At 49.2% G+C, this 20,043-nt stretch overlaps 2 protein-coding genes across 3 annotated transcripts; both read right to left on the bottom strand.

Moving 5' to 3' along the window:
* Window positions 1-114: 114 nt before the first annotated feature.
* Window positions 115-9,292, bottom strand: PGAM5 (PGAM family member 5, mitochondrial serine/threonine protein phosphatase). 2 transcript variants are annotated; one of them, XM_006078251.4, is made up of 6 exons: window positions 7,573-9,292; window positions 5,102-5,280; window positions 3,325-3,450; window positions 3,150-3,238; window positions 2,893-3,023; window positions 115-1,170 (listed from the first exon to the last, which is right to left on the bottom strand). In XM_006078251.4, exons 1-6 carry the CDS (start codon window positions 7,761-7,763, stop codon window positions 1,020-1,022), a joined length of 867 nt encoding a protein of 288 aa, XP_006078313.1. In that variant the 5' UTR covers window positions 7,764-9,292; the 3' UTR covers window positions 115-1,019. The 2 variants fall into 2 exon arrangements, with proteins under 2 accessions (XP_006078313.1, XP_006078312.1); XM_006078250.4 differs by having other exon boundaries at window positions 2,893-3,026; window positions 7,573-8,849.
* A 635-nt stretch (window positions 9,293-9,927) lies between these two features.
* PXMP2 (peroxisomal membrane protein 2) lies at window positions 9,928-20,033 on the bottom strand. Its single transcript, XM_006078252.4, has 5 exons — window positions 19,767-20,033; window positions 17,404-17,520; window positions 15,730-15,892; window positions 12,726-12,845; window positions 9,928-10,268 (listed from the first exon to the last, which is right to left on the bottom strand). The coding sequence occupies exons 1-5, from the start codon at window positions 19,886-19,888 to the stop codon at window positions 10,200-10,202; spliced, it is 591 nt and encodes a 196-aa protein (XP_006078314.1). The 5' UTR covers window positions 19,889-20,033; the 3' UTR covers window positions 9,928-10,199.
* Window positions 20,034-20,043: the final 10 nt, after the last annotated feature.

The following is a 20,043-nucleotide window of genomic DNA, read 5'->3' as shown; positions in this document are numbered from 1 at the left end:
AGCCCGGGGTACCCAAGGTACTGGGGAAAAGGGCTTTCTGCTGAGACTTTCTCTGCTATTTGGGGCTGCTGTTTGTCATGCACAGGCCTCTTGTTTTAAAACATTCACAATTAGTACTTTGAAAAACCAGTAAAATAAAATTTTATTTTGTAGTTATTTCCAAAATTGACAGAAACATCAAATACTCCAATTAGTTGCACTGATTACAGAAAATGTTCATAACCACTTAATAAAAACTGTACTTTCTCCTAAAATAACAAATTTGGGATGGACATACTAAATATTTTAATCCATAAGCATGAAAGATTAACAGCCAGAGGCAAACAAGGACTGAACTGTCAGTTGGACGTTTTACTGAAATGGGCCACTCCTGAGGCATTCATCACTGCCTCTCTGGCGAGGCCAGCAGCTTGAGTCACCTCCCTCACCAGCCAAGGTGCTCCTCCTGTGTGTCCAGAAAGGCGTCACGACACAAAAGTTCAGATTCCACAGCTACAGGGAGGTGTGACTTTGGAGTGAGAAAGTGGTTTTCAAAGCAAGAACCAGATGAGGAAAATCTTTATGTAAGTGACAAGAGTTTTAGGAAACGAATGTACGAAGCAGAATAAGTTACAAACGGAAGAAGCGCTGCGCCCTCCTCCTCTTCCTCCTGCCTGACGGGCTCTGCTGGCGGACAGCCTGCTGCCGTGTCTGCCTGGTCCCCACAGTCACAGCATCTGGGGGGCCTCATCCAGTCCCTCAAACAGGCCTGCTTGGACCCCTCAGGCTCGTCCTGGATGAGAAGGAGGCAGACACCCTGCGAAAGAGATGAAGCTGGTCTGATCCAAGTGCTTCCCTTTTCCTTCCTGGACCGTGAGTTAAGAACTCTGTGTTGCAGATCCTTTTGCCTTCCTGCTGCCTAGAGGTGGCTGTCCCCGCTGCGCAGCCTGTGGGGGGGACACGGGGGAAGCTGCGGTCTTGGCGGCACCCACACCAGGCCGGCGAGGGGCTAAGGAGGACACGGGGCCTCCAAGCGGCCCTCAGGAACGGGAGATCTTGTCAGGAGGCATGAACCCTGTGTCCCCAAGGGCCCTGAGAGCCACTCGGCCATCGGGCCGGACCACCAGGTGGGTAATGCTGCCGTTGTTGAGGGAAAGGCGGAGCCATCCTTCTGGAGGGAACTGCAGCGCCCTGAGGAGAAGAAAGAATGTGCTAGAAACAGGCCAGGTGGGCCAGGTCTCGACAAAGCTGAGGGTCCCCCACCCCAGATGAGAAACCCCTGGTCAGACTTCCAGAGGCTGGATCCAGCATCTGTAAGTCCCTCCTGTTTTCAGATGGGGTTTCTCAGAGAAAGGAGCTGCCAGGCAGATGTCAACCTAACAGTCCAACAAGGGGTAGGGGAGAGTCCAGTCCCTCTGAGATGGGGATCAACCACGCTCGAGACCTGCAGGTAAGTCACAAGCACACTGGTTAATAAATGCATGCAACTTAACCTGCTTTCCCAGTGTAACCAAAAGGGGGCAGAGGGCAGCCAAATGGTGCAACAGGCCCAACCACGACCCCTGGAGTGTTTTCATGCTCTTAAAAGTGCTTTTGAGGCACAGTTAGTATTTGCTGAAGAGCCCAGCATGAGTACAGCCTCTGTCCATGTTACCAGACACTCTTCTTGCCCTAGAACTTTGGGGTCGACATGCGGCAGCCCCGTGGCTTGTCTCACCACTACTCTGTCAAGAGTTTTACCGACTTGAATAACTACCTACACACTGCTTTTCAAAATCTCAGCATCACACTCACCACTTTAAAAAACTCCTGAGTTAGGGGGCAGGTTGCCCTCCCATTTCCTGGGGCAGAGGCCCTGGCTCCCAGCAACCCTGTCTTTAGCACAGGCACCACTGCTCCAAGCCCAGTCATTTCTGGCCCGTTTTCAGCACTGGGTTCGCCTCCCAGTGATGCTGGGTCAGTACTGTCCTGGGATATGGAAGGATGTGTGTTTTACACAGCCCAGAAGTCAAAGCTCAGGTGGCTGGCTTCTGGGTGTTAAAAGCAGCACAAAGGCTCAGGCTACAAGCCTGCAGCCCAGCCCTTCCTCCCAGCAGCATTCGACCTGGCCTGGAACCTGCTCTCCCAGCATGGCGCTTCTCGCCTGGAGCCGTGTGTGATATCTGGACAAATGGGCCCATGTGAGAAGGGGGATCCCCTCAGCTCCTGAAGCACCTGCCAAACAGCTTCTAATGGATCCAGGGGAGGCAGGGTTACAGTTATTTCACATCTTGCTCTACGTGGGATTTGGTCAAATACATGAGCACCCTGCTGGCCTTTCCAGGTCCAGGCCCTCTGTGACTCATGGATGTGGCTCAGAGCAGGCATCACTGTGAAGGCCTGGAACTTGGTGGGGCCAGGACACAGGGAAGTGGTTGGCTGGCTCCAATGACAGGAGCCCCTGGAGAAGCTCCCGACTTCATACCCTGGATCAGCTGGAATAGGGAAGTGACTAACACGCTCACAGGTTATAATCCTGCACAAACAGGTCCATGAGCCCATAATTCCAAAAAATTTCCAGTTAATAAGCTAAGGGAAATACGAAACTATGAGGCAAACATCGAGTAACCATGGCAGCATGATCCAGTGACAGGTGCTAAACCAGTCACTGCATGTCAGGGAAATGGGATGTTGGCGTATAAAACGTGACTTTGCAGTGTGAGCAGCCAGCACATAGCGCCTGAACCAAGCAACCACAACATTGCCAGGGAAAGACTGCCAACACAGGGCACTTGGTCTGGTCTATTCCCACCAAAAACACAGTCATGAGAAAACTGGACTGAAAGCCATTCTACCAGACCACCAGCTGGAGGAGACACGCTGTGGCTGGCAAGAGGGGAAGTAGGGCCAAGGGCATCCGGCAGGACCCCTCACCGGCACACGATGTAGCGAATGACATTGGCGTGGCAGATGAAGATCTCATAGCTGTCCTCCTGCTGCTTGGCGTCCGCCCGGTGGATATAGTTCCGGAAGGCGGCCTCGATCCGCGCTCCATCTTCATAATACTGCTGGGGGCAGAAGAAGGAATCGTGCGTATGGAGGCAGTGTGGGCCCCGCTGCTACCAGGAGCCCAAGGGCAGAGAGGAGGCTGCTCCCCACAGGAGGCTGCCCCGGGGGGAGTTTTTTTTTACCACAGCCTCTGGCTTCCAGTGAGACACGGGGGGGTCGGGCTCGATGGGGGCGCCTTCCCTCAGCAGGTCTGTGCTGACCTTGCAGACTCCTGCAGAGAAGCACAGGACTCAGCCCCTTTAGGAGCAGCCACCCCTCCCTACCTGCTGCTGGGCACCTAGGGTGCCTGGCACTCACCTGGCAGGTGTTTGCTGATGATGTCAGTGGTTTCTACTGCACGGGTCATGGAGGAATGGACGATTTTATTAAACTTCAACCCCAAGCTTGCAAGTCGGAGACCAGTTAATTCAGCCTGCTCACGACCTTGAAGGTGGAATACACTGGAGAATTACAGGTGGTGGGAGTTCCTGCTTGTTTCTATTTCACAAATACTTCAGACTTTACCAAGCACCATTAGGGCTGGGGGACAAAACGGGCAGCCCCTCCCAGGTCTTAGGCCTAAGGAAGAAGTCAGGCTTTCAACTGGTAAAGTCAGTGAGACAGACCAGCTACCTCCAGGCCCATCCAGAAAAAGCATCAAAAACAATGGCCTCAAGGACTTCCCTGGTGGCACAGTGGATAAGAATCCACCTGCCAATGCAGGGGACATGGGTTTGATCCCTAGTCCAGGAAGATCCCACAGCTGCAAAGCAACTAAGCCTGTGCACCACAACTACCGAGCCCATGCTCCTCAACAAGAGAAGCCACTACAGTGAGAAGCCTATGCACTGTAATGAAGAACAGCCCCCGCTCACAACTAGAGAAAAGCCCACACACAGCAACGAAGACCCAGGGCATCCATATATAAATAAATCTTCAAAAAAGAAAAAAAAACAACACCCAGCCACGGTTCAGCGTGGCTCAAGTTTGGGTGGAGTCCTGTTTACTATTTCTGGGTCCATTACACTGTTCTTACTCAACTTTATCCAAAGATTGGGTTTTAATGCTCCAGTGACCAGCCGTGCAATCACTACAGATGTCAACATGTGAGGACGGACAACCAGCACTGCTAAGGTCTGGGTGCAAATACAAATGCTTTTCCTCAAATGTATCTTAGAATCCAACTGAAACGCCCTTGGAGAGTCAGTTTCAGCTGGACATGTGACATCACAGATGCAGCTTTACTTCTATCTGAGCCTGAGGACAGGCCACCAGACCCTTCACACAAAAGGGTACTATCTCACTCAACAAAGAAATTTGTAAAAATGTAAACTCCTTCTCCAAACACCCTGCGTTTCCTGTCTGAGGGACTTCTCCTGTGGATACAGGCACACAAAGACCAAGGTGGGAGGATGTGCCCAGCAGCACCATTCACAGTAGCAAGAACCTGCTACTGGGCGGGGCCCTGAGACATGCTACCGTTTATAAAGCAGCCTTTGAAGCTCTTCAGCAACTAAGTCAAGTCATGGGGCACCGGGCGGAGCCACCGCAGAGCACCTGCAGGCAGGATCCATCATAATATTCTTAAAGTTGAGGGGCCTCCCGGGTGGCTCAGTGGCAAAGAATCTGCCTGCCAATGCAGGAGATATGGGTTCAATCCCTGATCCAGGAAGATCCCACATGCTGTGGAAGAACTAAGCCCACGTGCCACAACTTACTGAGCCTGTGCTCTAGAGCCCGGGAACCGCAACTACTGAGCCCATGTGCCAGAACTGAAACCCACATGCCCTAGAGCCCGTGTTCCACAAGAGAAGCCACTGCAAAGAGAAGGCCGCACACAAGTACAGAGCAGCCCCCACTCACCACAACTAGAGACAAGCCTTCACAGCAACAAAGACCCAGCACAGCCAAAAATGAATAAATTTTTTAAAACTTATTAAAAAAAAAAAAGGTTGAGAGCATTTTCAAAGTCTGTCTTGAGTCAGATTAAACTGATTATTACTATTAATGACAAAGCTCACATCTGGGCCAAGAACACCTGACACAGGTCCAAGGAGGCCTGCCTAGCGGATCAGCAGACAGCCCAGCCACATACCCAGGGGCGTCAGCGTGCGGTCCTTCTCCAGGGAGGCGTCCACATGGTACTGCGAGTGCCTGATGAGGAAGATGTGCCGTGTGGCCTTGGCCTTGCAGTGGTCCAGCCTGGACGTCAGCTCCTCTTCTCCAGACTCTAGATTCCTCTTCCGCAGGTTGACCAGGGACAGTGGTTCTCTCCTGATGTTGAAACACAAGACGGCGTACTCTGTGCCCCTGCTCACAAGTCACCCCTAGTCTTTCTGACAGAGAGGCTTCCTGTGTTGGGAGGTGTAGGGGAGGAGCCAACGTCCTCTGTTCTCGGTGCTAGGCCTGCCCTGGGCGGCTTATCTGGACAGACAGATAAGCAAAGCCTCTGTGCTGTTCATGTCCTTGTGAGGAGACAGACAGTCATAGCAAGGGGACCAGTAACACAGATAGGAGGAAGGAGTGGCTGTGGGAGGGCAGGTGGGACATGCCCACAGGGCGGCCTCGCTGACAGGGATGCTGTGCTGCCCCTTAGCAGCCACTGACCGTGTGGCTGCTTACGCTCAAAATCATAAAAATTAAGTACAATTAAAACTCCCATTTCCTCAATCACACAAAGCACATTTTCAAAGCTCAGCAGCAAGTGGGACAGTGGCCATCACATCAGACAGGGAGAAGAATGTTCCTAGTATCACGGGAATCCCCCTGGTTGGCCCTGCTGGGTGATGGGAAAGGGCCGATGGCGGGGGTTGTGGCTGGGAGGGTGCAGCAGTAGCAAAGATGCTGAGAAACGATGTCTGGTGAAGACAGGCTCTGTTAGCTCATGGACCAGAAGTCAGTAGAAGTTAAATGTCTGTGCGACTGGCAGAGCTGGGAAAGAATGTACTCTGCTAAGACAGTGCTGGAAGAACAAGTTTTGAGGGAAGTCATGGTGAATTCAAGGGTTCTGCTTGGGCCATGTGAACCTGGGGTACTGTAACATAACCAGGCTGAGATGCCACACTGGCAGTCGTGGGGGAGCTGGGGCTTAGCCAGAGAAGACCTCTGGTACCACAGGCACAGATGCAGGATATCACTCTCCTTACTCCCTCATAAATCTGGACTTGGCAAGCAAATATAGCATATCAGCCTCAAACAAAGCTGAAGTCTGGCTCTCCCTCAAGTAAGTCCTTTAACCTCAGAGTGACCATTTCTTTGGAAAGGCCCAAGAAATTAAGAAGATTGTACTGATGTTTAAAAGGGACATGACCCCAGCCTAATCATGAGAAAAACAGACAAATCCCAACTGCAGGACATTCTACAAAATACCTGATCAGCACTCTTCAGAACTGTCAAGGTCATCACAAGTTAAGTCTGAAAAACTGTCAAAGCCTGATTGTCATTTAGGATCCTGGGAGAGACAATGGACTACAAGTAAAAACTGAGGAAATCTCAATAAAGTATGGACATCAGTTAATAATATTGTACCTATACCGGTTCACTGATTGTAACAAATACCCTATGTTAGGGTAAGGTGTTAACAACAGAGGAAGTTAGGTGTGGAACTCTAACAAAATAGGAACTCTATTGTCTTTGCAACTTTTCTGTAAATAGATTATTTTTAAATGAATTTATCTTTAAAAATTAAAGGTTAAAAAGGATACCTCTTAAGTTCTCTATACAATGAGGCTAACAATAAACATTAGTTCTGTGCCCTACACTCAAAGTGTTAAGTAGGAAAGAGCTGGGACTGGGTAAACCATCCCACAACCCAGAGCAGTGCCATCCAATAGAAAGAGAACACCGGCAACGTATGTTATTTAAAATTTCCAAGTAGCCACATTTACAAAGTAGGAAGAAACAGGAAAAATTTCAATAACTCACTTTATTCACTCCAGCATATCAAAAATACTATCGTTTCAATACAATATTTTAAGATCTGCACTGCTTTGGTTTTTAAATTTAAGTTAACACTAAGTAAGGCTAAAAACTGCTTCCTGATCACAGAACCCACCATTTCCAAGTGCTCTATAAAAATACTGACAGCGCGTGGCCGGGGTGCCTGGGACCCCTGGACCTCATGCTCCTACTCAGTATGTCAGCTGGCCCTGTCCCTGCGCGGCCTCCTCGCAGAGGCCCCTTCCAGAACCCACCTCCACCTGACCCTCTCGGCAGTATTCCAAATATGGAATTAGCATGCCGTCACCCAATCTGAATATTCATGAGTTGAGAGACAGAAACAAGGACGAGAGCCCTATTAAGGTCCAACCCCTCCGTTTAGGGCTGAAAACCACCACTCCGGGCATCCCGGTACTCCTTCGTCAAAACAACCCCCTGGGCAGACAAGGAAACTGGCGCTCAGAAGAGTGGTCGAGGGAAGCCTCATGTCTGCAGCCAGCCTCGCGGAGAGAACCGAAAGAGAAACCTGCACGCAAACCTGCCCCGCCCATCCCTCCGTGGGACCCACCACACCGAACAGACGGGAAGGTTAGGGCCCGGGAAGGGCTACCGCCGCTGGCCCCGCACCTGTCCCAGTTGGGGTCCCAGACGCCGGGCCCGGGGCGCGACGTCCCCGCCCACGCCGGGGGCTCGACCACGCGCGGCTCCGCGTCCCCGCCCGCGCGGGGCTTCCCCACCGCCACTGCCGAGAAGAGCACAGCGGCCGAGCCTCCGGCCAGGCCGCAGGCCGCCAGCTGTAGCGCCTGCCGGAACGCCATGCCGGTCAAGTCCCGCGTCGACCCCACACGGGCTCCGCGCAGGCGCGCTCGGGTGTGGACGGCGTGCGGCGAGGGACACGCTTCGTCGGACGTACGCTTCCGGCCGGCTGGCTGCGCGGGAGCCGCCGCGATCGCCTTATTCGCCGCGGTGACTTCCAGGGATAAAGGCGGAGCCGGGTGGTAGGCAGTGGTTCTGAGACCTTTGGTCGACTCGCTGCCGGAGGCCTGCTGTGCGACTCGTTTCTGCGGTTGAGCGAGGGCTCGGACGGAGCCCCGGTTGAGCCGTCTGGGCAGGGACCCGACCCAAGTACTTACACCTGCACCTGCGGAAAAAGCCCAGGTGGAACCCTCGGATAATTTGAGGTTCTGGTTCAGATGAATTAGGACACTCCAGCAGGGTTTGCTGGTTGCTTTGTTTTTACGGTGGCAAAATACACATACTGCAGAATTTACCAACGTAACCGCTTTTAGGTGTACAGCTCAGGGATATTAAGCACGTTCTCTTTGTTGTGCGATCCATCTCCAGAACTTTCTTATCGTCCCTAACTAAAATTCTGTGCCTGTTAAAACACTAAAGTCCTCAGCCCTTGGCATCCACCATCCTGCTTCCTGTCTCAGATCGACTGCTCCAGGAATCCGAAAGAAATAGAGTCAAACAGTATTTGTCCTTTGGAGCTGGATTATGTCACTTAACAACGTCCTCAGGGTTCATCTGAGTCATCTGTCAGAATGTCCTTCGTTTTTAAGGGTGAATAATATTCCACTGTATTGACGGACAACATCTCTTCATTCATCAATGGACATTTGGGTTGTTTCCCCATTTTAGCTATTGAGAATAATGCTGCTGTGAACATGGCATACAAACGTCTCTTCAAGTCCCTGCTTTCTGTTCTCCTGGGTGTATACAACTAAATGGAACTGCTGGATCATCTTGGCAGACTTAAATGGGGAAGTGATATCCGATTTACATTTTAAAGTCACTCTGGATTTTGAAGAATGAACGTATTCCACAGAAATACCCAGACCTCTGCATGAACATGGTGTCTTAAACCCATATATTTATGTCTCCTTCCAGAAGGTCACTTATGAAAAATGATAGCAAAAAAAATTTTTTTTAAAAAGGACAAATTCAAAAAGATGTGCTTGAATTCACAGAAGAAACCAAGCAAAGAGATCAGCTGACAAAATTTTGAAAGCTGGAAATCAGATTGTTATTGATCTGAGAAGATGGAATATTAATTGCCTTCACTGAGGGAAGCCAAGAAGCAAGCGCATCCAGTCCTGTGAGTCTGGAAGAGCCAGATGAGTTACAGGTGCTAGCCCCAACAAAACCGGGTCCCTGCGTGGCCAGCCACCACCAAGGACGGCGTCACAAGTGCAGCCGTGTACAGAAACCTTCCACAGAATGTCTGAGTGGCTTTGACTCTTTTAACAATGATACACATCCAAGTACTTACAGACATTTCAGGTAATCCTGATAGGGTAAAACAAAGATCAAATCAACCCTGAATATTCACTGGAATGACTGGATAGAGCCAACTTATTGAAAAAGACCCTGATGCTGGAAAAGACTGAAGGCAAAAGGAGAAGAGGGGACAGGGGATGAGATGGTTGGATAGCATCACCGACTCGATGGACATAAATTTGAGCAAACTGTGGGAGATAGTAAGGACGGGGGAGCCTGGCATGTTGCAGTTCATGGGGTCGCAGAGTTGGACATGAGTTAGTGACTGAACAACAACAAAGATCAAATAGAAAAAAAAAAAAAAAGAACCCTGGAAAAACAGAAAACAGCACACAGGACAGAAGAAAATTTTAAAATATATACAGTTGAGATCCCAAGGGATATTGTATCCATGAAATAAGGATGGGAGACTATCAGGAAGGAATGTTCTAAGAATGAAAAACTAGGGAAGGAGGGCTAATGTAAATAAGCAACAGGAGAGTAGACCCAGTGGAAAGGGTGGTATATAGGGCCTCTCAGAAGGTCAGGGAAAGTCTGGTCTAAGGGGCCCTTGCCCTATGGGGCCAAGTAGCTAAACGGTTGTATTGTGATATATTTTACCACAAATTTTTAAACATTTAAAAAATTCCAAGAGCAGTCCTCTGGTCACTCATTTCTATCAAAACAATAGCAATTATTCTGAGAAATTAAAATCACCACTGAAAATGCTACATTATAGTTTATTGTGATCCTAATTCAATCCAAGGTGACAGGAGAAATCATCTCTGCCATATTTAAGTTTCTAGGGCAGCACCACCTGAGGACAGCGATTGCCTTTTTAAAACACCATTCTGACATTAAGACATTTCTGTTTCTCCATCCATCATGTTCGAGTCATCTTGAATCTCATGATCTAGAGCCCGGCTGGCTTATTTCTGTTCTCTCAGCCCACCCCAGTCATCAGTATGTCTGACACCCTCTCCAGGTCATCTTCACTTCCCCAGAGAGGCCAGGTAGGCGTACCAGAACAGAGCCGCCAAGTTTGCAAAAAGCACCCGGAACTGCCAGAGAGAACAGATGGTAAGGTGAAAAGTAAGAGGAAGGTCCTGGGCATACTCATCAAGTATGAGGCCCCCAGGACAGTACTCATCCACTGGTCAGCCCATCCACCCACTGTTGGATTTACTGAGTCTTTACTTTGCATGAGGCACTGTGCTTGGGCTCCAGCAGAGAGGGTGAGGAAGACAGTCCCCCTGCCTGATGATGTTAACTGGACAGTAGGGAAAACACTCCTTCACTGATCACTTCAGCTCCTGGTAGGCCTCTTACCCCAGGACCAGACATCATGTGGGTAGCTTCACCCGGCTCTTCCCTGACAACTCCATGACCAGTTCACTCAGACCCATCCTGTTGCCACTATCTGCTTCAATGATCTGACAGACGTACTCCCACCTAAAATCACCTTTAGTTAATTACTGAGTCTCCCCTGCACATAAGCTCCAGGAAAGTAGCAGTCTGGCCTATCTCATTAATTGCTCTAGCCCAGAGTCTACAGCCACAGGGCATAGAGCAGGTGCTCAATACATATGTGTTGAATAAACTCCCTGCCACTTAAGCACTCACCTGCAACCACCTTTTAGGGAGCTCTCTGACCCCAAGCTTGCAGTACTGCCCCTAAGCTACTCAGAAGGATTCTATTTTCCAGCCTCTCTACTCTCATCCACAGGCCCCTCCACATCCTCAGCCATTCTGTTTTCTCATGTCTTTATTTCATTCTCTATATGCCTTAGAACCTATGGTCCATATCCCCGGTTTTCTTCCCTTCCTGTTCCTCAGTTGTACTCCCTTGAAAAACCACAATCCTCCCTGCTTCTCACCTGCCCCAGGCCCCTGCACAAAAGGGTCTTTAGCCTCTGCTGGCTCCCCCATCTCCAATCAGCTTCCTCTCCTATCTTTCACAATGCCAAGCCGACCACTACTTTATTCCCCTCAAAATACCCATCAGCCTCCCCTGCCCTTCCCACCTCCCTCCTAGGTGTGGCCGGGGGTTCCCAGTCAACAGTGACCTCCTCTCCTCTGCTCAACGGGAAGAAGTGTCTCTCTGCTTATGTGCCACTCCCATCCCCACCCCTCTCCCTGGGGCAGCCTGGGGTGCTGTGTGCCTGTCACATGGCCACTCTTCCAGCTGCCAAACCTTCTCCTTCCCTGGACCACTGCTAACTACGGTTTTGCCCCTATGCTTCACAAACTTGTAGTTAGACTTTGTAGTTTATCTTCTACTTTTTCACCCACTCAGTCCTCAACAATCTGGCTTCAGCCCCATCAAGCCACTGAAATTGCTCTTGGAAAGGTCATTTAAGCTAATGGAGACTTAGCGATTTTTATTTTAACTTCCAACAACATCAGCTACTGCTGTCTCTCACTGCCTCTGGTCTTCTGCTATCCTTGGTGTGTGTGGTGTGTGACTACCAAGCCCTCCCTTCTCCCCCTTCCCACCCTTTCAAGGTAGCTCTTTCCCAAGGGGGCTCTTGCCCCGAGTCTCTTTCCTCTATCTAAAGCAGGGTGGAAACCAGCTTTTATGAGCTAATTTCAGGTAGATTACTTAAATAGTGTGCAGAAAAATGGTAACACAGCAGGCTGAGGCCTGGGAACTTCTGCAAAGGCCTGTTTGAGAGGTTGGTGTCTGGGAACTTGGATGTGGGTTTCCACCTTTCTCCAACTGATGAGAATGGCTCCCTGGGCCTAGAGTGCCTACAAAATCAGTGTGGCTGAAGCTGAGTGGCTGCTCTCCTCTCCGGAGTCTAGAACTCTGGTGCAGGCAGCAGTGTCCATGTGCCAGCCCCAAGTAAAACCCTGGGCAGAAATATTGCCTTGGCTGATTTTGTGGGTAAATGATCGCTTGCCCCCAGTAGCCCTCAGGGCAGGGAGCATGGGGCACCTACAATGGCGTCCCAGGATCCAGTCGCACATCCCTTTTGTGTGGCCCTAATAAATCTCAGCTGTGAGCCCGTCCACCTGGCAGTGGTCTTGAGACCCAGTCACAGGTGAGCTATACTGGGTGTGAGGACAGTGGACAATGGCAGGGCCTTCAACCAACCGGAGGGTGGCCCCTCAGCTGCCTGCCTAGGGCCAGCGGCCAGAGGTCAGTGAATTGGTTCATGCCCAGACACTGTGCCCCTTACCACTCAGAGCCCGCCCCCGCCTCACTCAGGTTTGGCTCTGATGTCCCTGCGGGTGAGGCTGCCTTGGGCTGCAATCTAAGGTGGGGGATGGGGGTGGGCATCCAACCCTAGAAAGCTGAGCACAGCCTGGGATGAAGGGGCACAGCGTGGACCCAGCTTGGGCCCCCCTGTGTCGCTTTGCCTCCTCAAATCCAGTAATGGTAACAACTTGAAGCAGAGAGAAAAGCCTCGGGAGGAATCCAGAACCTGGGATGACCCAAGGCTCAGGAAAAAGGCTGGGCTCTAGGGGAGCTTGAAGCCCCCTGTGGCTCCATGCTGGCAGCTGGCTGGCCTCACCTGCACAGGGATATAGTTGATGTTAATAAACTGCACAGGTGTCCACACTCGCCAGTTCATCCGCAGCGCTGGCCAGAACCCGCTCTTCATCTTGGCAGCGAAAGCGGCGGTGTCCTGCCCCTGCAAAGGTGGGGAAACGCAGACCATGAGCAATACCGGCCTTCTAGGCGAAGGACCCCAAAGCCTAACTCAATGATTTCTTTAAAACTTCATGTTTTGTTCCATTTATATGGACATAGCACATGCATGTGCTTGATCAGTGATACAGCCAGATGAACTAACAATCCAATAGGAAGATCATCGGAACAGTGCTCTCATTGTGTGTGACCTTTGCCCGAGACCCCTGAGAGCTGAGTTGATGATGGTGTGATTCACACTGCTAGCCTGGGCACCAGAATTGCAGCTGCTGATGGCTCAGCTGTCAGTTCTTTCCAGAATAACCTCTGAAGTTGATGCATTTCCTATCAAAACTTGTCAGGAGTTCTTTTTAAAAAATAGACCCCAGTAAATGATTCTAAATGTCACCTGGAAGGATAGATGCACAAGAATACCCATCTTGAAAAAGAGTAAGAAAGGAAGGCTTGCTTTACTAGAGATTTTTAAATTCTGTACAGTTAGGGCAATTAAAAAGTCTGGTGGTGGCAGCGGTGGTTTCATCGTTAAGGTGCGTTGAGACTCCATGGACTGTAGCCCACCAGGCTCCTCTGTCCATGGGATTTCCCAGAATACTGGAATAGGTTGCCATTTCCTCCTCCAGAGGATCTTCCCCACCCAGGGATTGAATCCACATCTCCTGCATTGGCAGGCAGATTCTTTACCGCTGACCCACCCAGGAAGCCCATAGACCGAAGTACATCTCACACTATATTAAAAACACATAATACTACAGGAAAGCATAGGAAAATATTTCTATTATCTTTGGGCCTATCAAAATGTACAAAATAAAATCATAAGAGTAGAAGAAGAAAATACAGGAAAATATTTCCAGTATCTTCCTTTAAGGAAGCCTATGAAGGAAAAGACTAGAAGATTTGAATACATGACTTTTTAAGCTTTTGTATGGAGAAAGACACTATAAGATACTTTATATAACTTACACAAACATTTTTATGAACTTAAAACAAACACCTAAAAATGGTAAAAATATCTGTAACTTTTATTTGGCAAAGGATGGATATCCTTAATATGTACAAACATACAAGAAAGAAAAAATGCAAACATTCTAAGAGGAAATGAGCAGAGTTAGTGGAAGAAATACAGATAAGCATATAGAAAGACACCCAACCTCATAAAGATACAGAAAATATTTTTCACCTGACTTCCCGGGTTGGGCAGTGATTAAGAATCTGCCTCCCAGTGCAGGGGACACGGGTTTGATCCCCCGTCCGGGAAGCTTCCACATGCTGCACAGCAACTGAGTCTGGCACCACTACTATTGAGCCCACATTCTAGAGCTGGAGAGCTGCAACTACTGACCCTGCGTGCCTAGAGCTTGTGCTCCACAACAAGAGCTTAGAGGTCTCTGGGATCACAAAGCTTGTGTCTGAATCCTGACTCAGTGACTCACAGTTACAGCACCTTAGGCCAGTATTTACCCTGTAAATAACTGAAGGCCTCAGCTTCCTCAGCTGTCAAGTGGGTTGATGTTAGGCTCAAAGACCTGAAGCACTGGATGCAGAGCTCAGTGCTCAAGAGATGTCAGCGGATGCTATCATTCTGCACCACTGTAGGGAGGACAGACAAGGACAGCCTTTTTGGATAACAATTCTAGGAATTGACCATGAAGGAATCCCTATACAACAGGGACAGGCACACGTCTGGATCACAGAATGACGGATGTGGAAGCAGCTTGTAGTGTGTGTGCCGTATGGAGAGTGTGGTCTCACATGTGTCATTATGTGGTGGGAACTTTATGTGCCTTGGTAACATTTGCCTTATCCGTGTAGGGTATTTATTTTTTAATGAAAATATACTCACTTCCTATCTGGAAGGAAAAAATAGGGAGAAACTGCTGTGGTACCCTCAATCCTAACACAGGCACCCTTTCACTTTCTCCTATTTGATTTCCTAAGGACTTCCCAGATATTTCTTTTTACTATCAGGGACTTATTAGGAATCACAGGGAAGTTTAAACATCTTTCCTACCTCCCACCAGGGTCACTTTAGACAGCAATGGGTGTTCTCCTTACTAACAAGAACTTGAGATGTGGTTTCAAAATAAAACCCAAGTGAGAAGTGTTTACTTGCTGTGATTGGTTGAAATAAATTACTTCCAGGGCAGAACGTGACACATCTCAGCACACAGAGGACGGAAAGGAGATGGTGAGGGTGGTAGGTAGTGGGAATAAGGTTGGGTGAACACACCTCTCAAGTTTTCCATTGCCATGTTAAGTCTATGCTGATAAGTTAACTCTTCAGAGCACTTGTGATGTCCACATCCCGAGTGAGCACAGGGTTCTGCAAGGTCCATGGACCCCTCTGGTGTCTGGTGAAGCCCATGCATCCACTTCCCAGAATGTTTTGAAATGTATAATAAAATATGTGGGAGTACAAAGAAATCAATTATACTGAAGTATGGGAGTTGGTGACAGACAGTGGGGCCTGGCATGCTGCAGCACACGGGGTTGCAAAGAGTTGGACACAACTGAGCAACTGAACTGAACTGAATAGCTATCGAAACATTCAGAAACATTCTTATAAACCAGTATATGTGCTTTTTCACTAACACATTCAGTGATAAGACCTGCTGAAAGGTGTAAGGAGTGATGAGCATAAACAATACTCTGGGGTAACTGTGACAATGGACATGTGACAGCCCTCTCTACCTGGGACGCTTACATCAGGCCAACAGGTACTGCTAATACTACTGTGCTTTGCTTCTGATATTTCATAGAGGACAATGTGAAACTTCAACTTGACTGAAAAGTTCAGAGACCCTCTGAATTCCAACCACATTATCCTTATGCCAAAGAATAGCTGGCGTGCATGAGTGCTAGAGACCGACCTCCAGGAAGTTCATGACAAGGAAGAACAAAGACAGGAAGGCGGGTGCGAAGAGAAGGCGGTCCAGGAGGAGCCTCTTGATGCTTGCCAAGGGGACCTCGGAAGGGATCCAGCGCTCCATCAAGAGGTAGAAGAAGTGACCCAGTGGCCCTGTAAAAAAAAACCTGAGGCCCGCGGTGGGGGTGAGTTGGATACACCCTTCATCCTCAAACCCCAGATCCTAACACCTGCCTCCCTGGAGTCCCTCAGCACTGACTACAGAGGTCTGTGTGGCCCTTCTAGAAAACATGCTTTCAATGCATCTGCTCCAGGCATTCATTTTTGCCTCTGACAGACCAGGCTTGTTCGTGCTTTGCACCCCCTTGTCATCACATGGCTGGCTCCTTTTCAATACTTGGCTCAGAGAGTTCCTTCCAATTGTCCTGAATAATGAACCTACCGCTGTCCCAGCCACTCTCTATTCCAGGCCCTGTCCATTTTCTTCAGAGCATTTATCACTGGATGTCATGGTCTCATTTGTTTATACAGTGCCCTCTCTTCACCCTAGAAGGTAAATGCCGCAAGACAGGATTGTGTCTATCTGTTCACTGCTCTGTCTGGACAGGGCCTGGCTCAGAGAAGGTGCTCGGCAAATAAACAGAAGCATCCCGGGTGTCAGAGCTTTTTATCAAACTCTCTCCGATCATTATCAGGGCTGAGATCTGGTGCTGTGCACTGGCTTGTCTGTATTATTTTTCATTCCAAACAGCACAGTGTACTCAGGAAGAAAACTGAACCCTGCCACCATGTCTACTGGATCAACAGATCTGAGACTCCATGAAATCCAGAACCAAAAGATGAGCAGGGGCCCAGGGGCCTTCCAGCTCCACAGTGCCAAGCCTTTAAAAAAGTGGTTTTCCCTCGTCTTTCTCCACCCTTTCATGGAATGTTAACTGGCCCAGAGCAGGGCTTCTCAGGAGGAAGAGAAACAGAAAGTCTTGAGGATGGAAAACTGTGACTGGATAAGGGGAATGCATCAGAATCACTCCCAGGTGGAGGGATTACCACCCCCTCTTTGGAGGGATTAGGACTTTAAATACATTATGGGAAAAGCTGTGATGAGTCAAGTTAGCATGCTTACAATACAAAAATGTTGTTTGTGAATTTTGAATTGAAAAAAATCAGTCCTATTGCAAAAGATTTCTAAATAATCCATGTATACAAACAGTGTTGTTGGCCAGAGAACTCGGGGTAGATTTAATAGATAAAACTTCTGAATCTCTGTGCTTTTGCGATTTAAAAAGTAGTTCAGAAATGACAATTTTCAGGATACCTAAGGATTTCTTTTCTGAATGGTTATGCTCTGAATTTAACAACAGAAACTAACTGGTCATATTTGAGTCTGTTTCCCTCTTTCAGAGTCTTTGGGTCTTGAAGTCTGATTTCAGGTTTAGATGCCCTCAGGCCTCTCAGCTCAATTACTATGGCCACCCTCACCCATGCAATTCAAAATAAAAACCAAATAAAACTACAAAACAAGTGAAGCTAACGTATATCATCCAGATTTTTCTCCCATGATGACTTCAATGCTTTTTTAAAAATTACTTTTCCAAATTAGGTAATTCCAGGTGTTGATATCCTAGCTTTGTCGCACTTAGCCTGCTACTGAGTAAACCAGTCCCTTTATGGAACTCACCCATAGATGGCATATCTGAGAGGCCCGCTGACATCTAGCTTTTGAGAGCAGTTTTCTTTTTTCTGCTGCTTCTCAATCAACTGTGCCAGGAAGTTCCCAAGTGCTGACAAAATGCCACTGTGGAGAGAGGGGTATTCAGAAAACAGAAGTGAACTACCGGGGCTGGGGGGCGGATATCTATTCCTGCACATAACTAGCACAGTGGTTCGAAGAACATGCTGGGGATGGGTGGAGATGAACCCTTATCAGAGCAGCGAAATGTAAGTTCCCTGCATGAAAAGGTGGAGACGGCAGAACTTATACACACACAGAAGCATGGTAAGATTTCCAATCGGTGGGTTGTATAAGTGTCATACCTGGATTGTGATGCTATCACATAATTTTGGAAAAAGTTACCCTGTTTAGTTATAAAAGGCAACACAAGGGTTCCTTATGACGAAAATTTTCTGTATTTTGACTCTGGTGGTAGACACACAAACCTATACATGTGACAAAACTGCATAGAACTTAACACCTACAGTCACAGAGGAGAACAAGAAAAGCTGGGGAAATCTGAATAAGTCCTATGGTCTGTTATCTATGCAGTGTCCTGGTTGTGATACTACAGTTTTACAGAATGTTGCCAATGGGGGAAATTGGGGAAAGTATACAAGGGATCTCCCTGTGGTGTTTCTTACAACTACATGTGAATCTGGGGCTTCCCAGGTGGCGCTAGTGGTAAAGAACCTGCCATGCAGGAGACGCAAGAGACACAGGTTCGATCCCTGGATCGGGAAGATCTCCTGGGGGAGGGACTGGCAACCCACTCCAGTTATTCTTGCCTGGAGAATCCCATGGACAGAGGAGCCGGGTGGGCTGCAGTCCACAGGGTCGCAAAGTCAGACATGACTGAAGCAACTTAGCATAAGCGCACATGTAAATCTACAATCATCACAATAAAACTTTCAAATAGAAAGGTGGAGGTGGGCCCAGCTACTTAATAATTGGTCTATATCTGCATTCTGAGAAGCTTTCTAAGCTGTAAAGTCCAAAATTCTTGGACGAGACAAGGAGCCTCTTGATCTGATCTTTCACTACTTCTTCCTCTTCCTCTCTCTTGGTTGTTGTTCATTTTCTCCAGGAACACAGGCCCATCTTCCACTCCACCACTATTAGATTGCTCCTCCCTCAGGACCTTTGCTCCTGCTGTGCCCTCTGATTCCCTTTTTTGTACAGCCTGTTCCTTCTTCAGGCTTCTATTTAAGTGTCACCTCCTCAAATAAAACTTCCCTGACCACTTTAGCTGTGTTATACATTTATCTACTTTTTGACTAGTTCTTCACTAGAATGCAAGATCCGTGAGGGTAGGGACAGGACCTACTTATTTCAATCATCGCTAATGCTCCCCAGACAGGAAGGAGCTGTACACATGTATGAAAGGCTGTATTAATAAAAGGGGACAAACTTGTAAAACGGATTAACTAAAAGGAAGAGGGGATGTCTCATAAAATGTTTAGTACTCCAAATCAAAGGGCCCACCTAACTACAGCAAGGAGGGCACTGTGTCAGCTTTCTCCCAAATGCAAAGCTGTTAAGCATGTCTTAACACCTCCCACCCGGTCTAGCCTTCCTCGCCCTTCCTCAACCCATTTAGTCCATCTTGTGGTGGTCGTGGTTTAGTCGGGAAGTCCTGTGCGACTCTTACGACCCCAGGGCCTGTAGCCCTAGCCCGCCGGGCTCCTTTGTCCATGGGATTTCCCAGGTAAGAATACTGGAATAGGTTGCCATTTCCTTCTTCAGGGGCTCTTCCCGACAAAGGAACCGAACCCGGGTCTCTTGCATTGCAGGCAGATTCTTTACCGACTGAGCCATCAGGGAATCCCCAGCCTATCCTGGACTCAAAACAAGAGCAGGTACCAGGGAAGCCCCAGTCTAACCTAGCCTCAAAACAAGAGCAGGTACTAACGAACTGGAAGGTAGCTGCAGAACCTGCGCAGAGCCGAGCGGGTGACAGATGTTTCCCCCAGTCCCCTTTTACCCCGGACGACCGCTACCTCCGGGGCAGAGGGGCCGGAGACCCGAGGTCTGCAGCAGGTCCTTCAGCTCGTGCACTTCTTTAGTCTGGTCCCTGGGTCCACATTTTAGGGTGTTTACGAGTTACAGCTCGGAACCAAATATACAGAACAGCACGTGCTAAGAGTTCTGGTTAATTTAAGGCATCTGGAGGGTCATTTTGACACACCGGGATTTTGCCTTCCACATTCAAACCCCCACGTTGGATGCACTTATGGGGCTGGGTCACCGGCCGACCGAGCTCTGGGCCGCGCCCACCCTCGCACCCCACCGGCCCCGTCTCGTCCCCTCCTCCGCCGCTCCGCGCAGACCTGGTGGCCGCTTTGGTGAGTACTGGGTAGAGCCGCAAAAGGCGCAGGTACTGGGAGAGTGCCCGCCGCGGGAGCGGCCCTAGTCCAGCCTCCGCCCGCAGCTTCGACGCCGCCGGCGCCATCGTCTTCCCCGGTCCACGCCCACCGGGGGCATGGACCCCACTCCTGGCTTGCCGGGCGCTGGGCCCAGGGCGCGGGGCGGGGACGGCCGGACATTTCCCGCCCCGCCGCGTCCCGCAGTGCCGCCGGGTACAGACCCCTGGATACGCAACGCGCA

Source organism: Bubalus bubalis, chromosome 17, assembly GCF_019923935.1.
Source record: "Bubalus bubalis isolate 160015118507 breed Murrah chromosome 17, NDDB_SH_1, whole genome shotgun sequence".
In the NCBI taxonomy this organism is placed as follows: domain Eukaryota; kingdom Metazoa; phylum Chordata; class Mammalia; order Artiodactyla; family Bovidae; genus Bubalus; species Bubalus bubalis.
The sequence above is the reverse complement of the archived record's forward strand: the minus strand, read 5'-3'. Positions and strand labels throughout refer to the sequence as shown.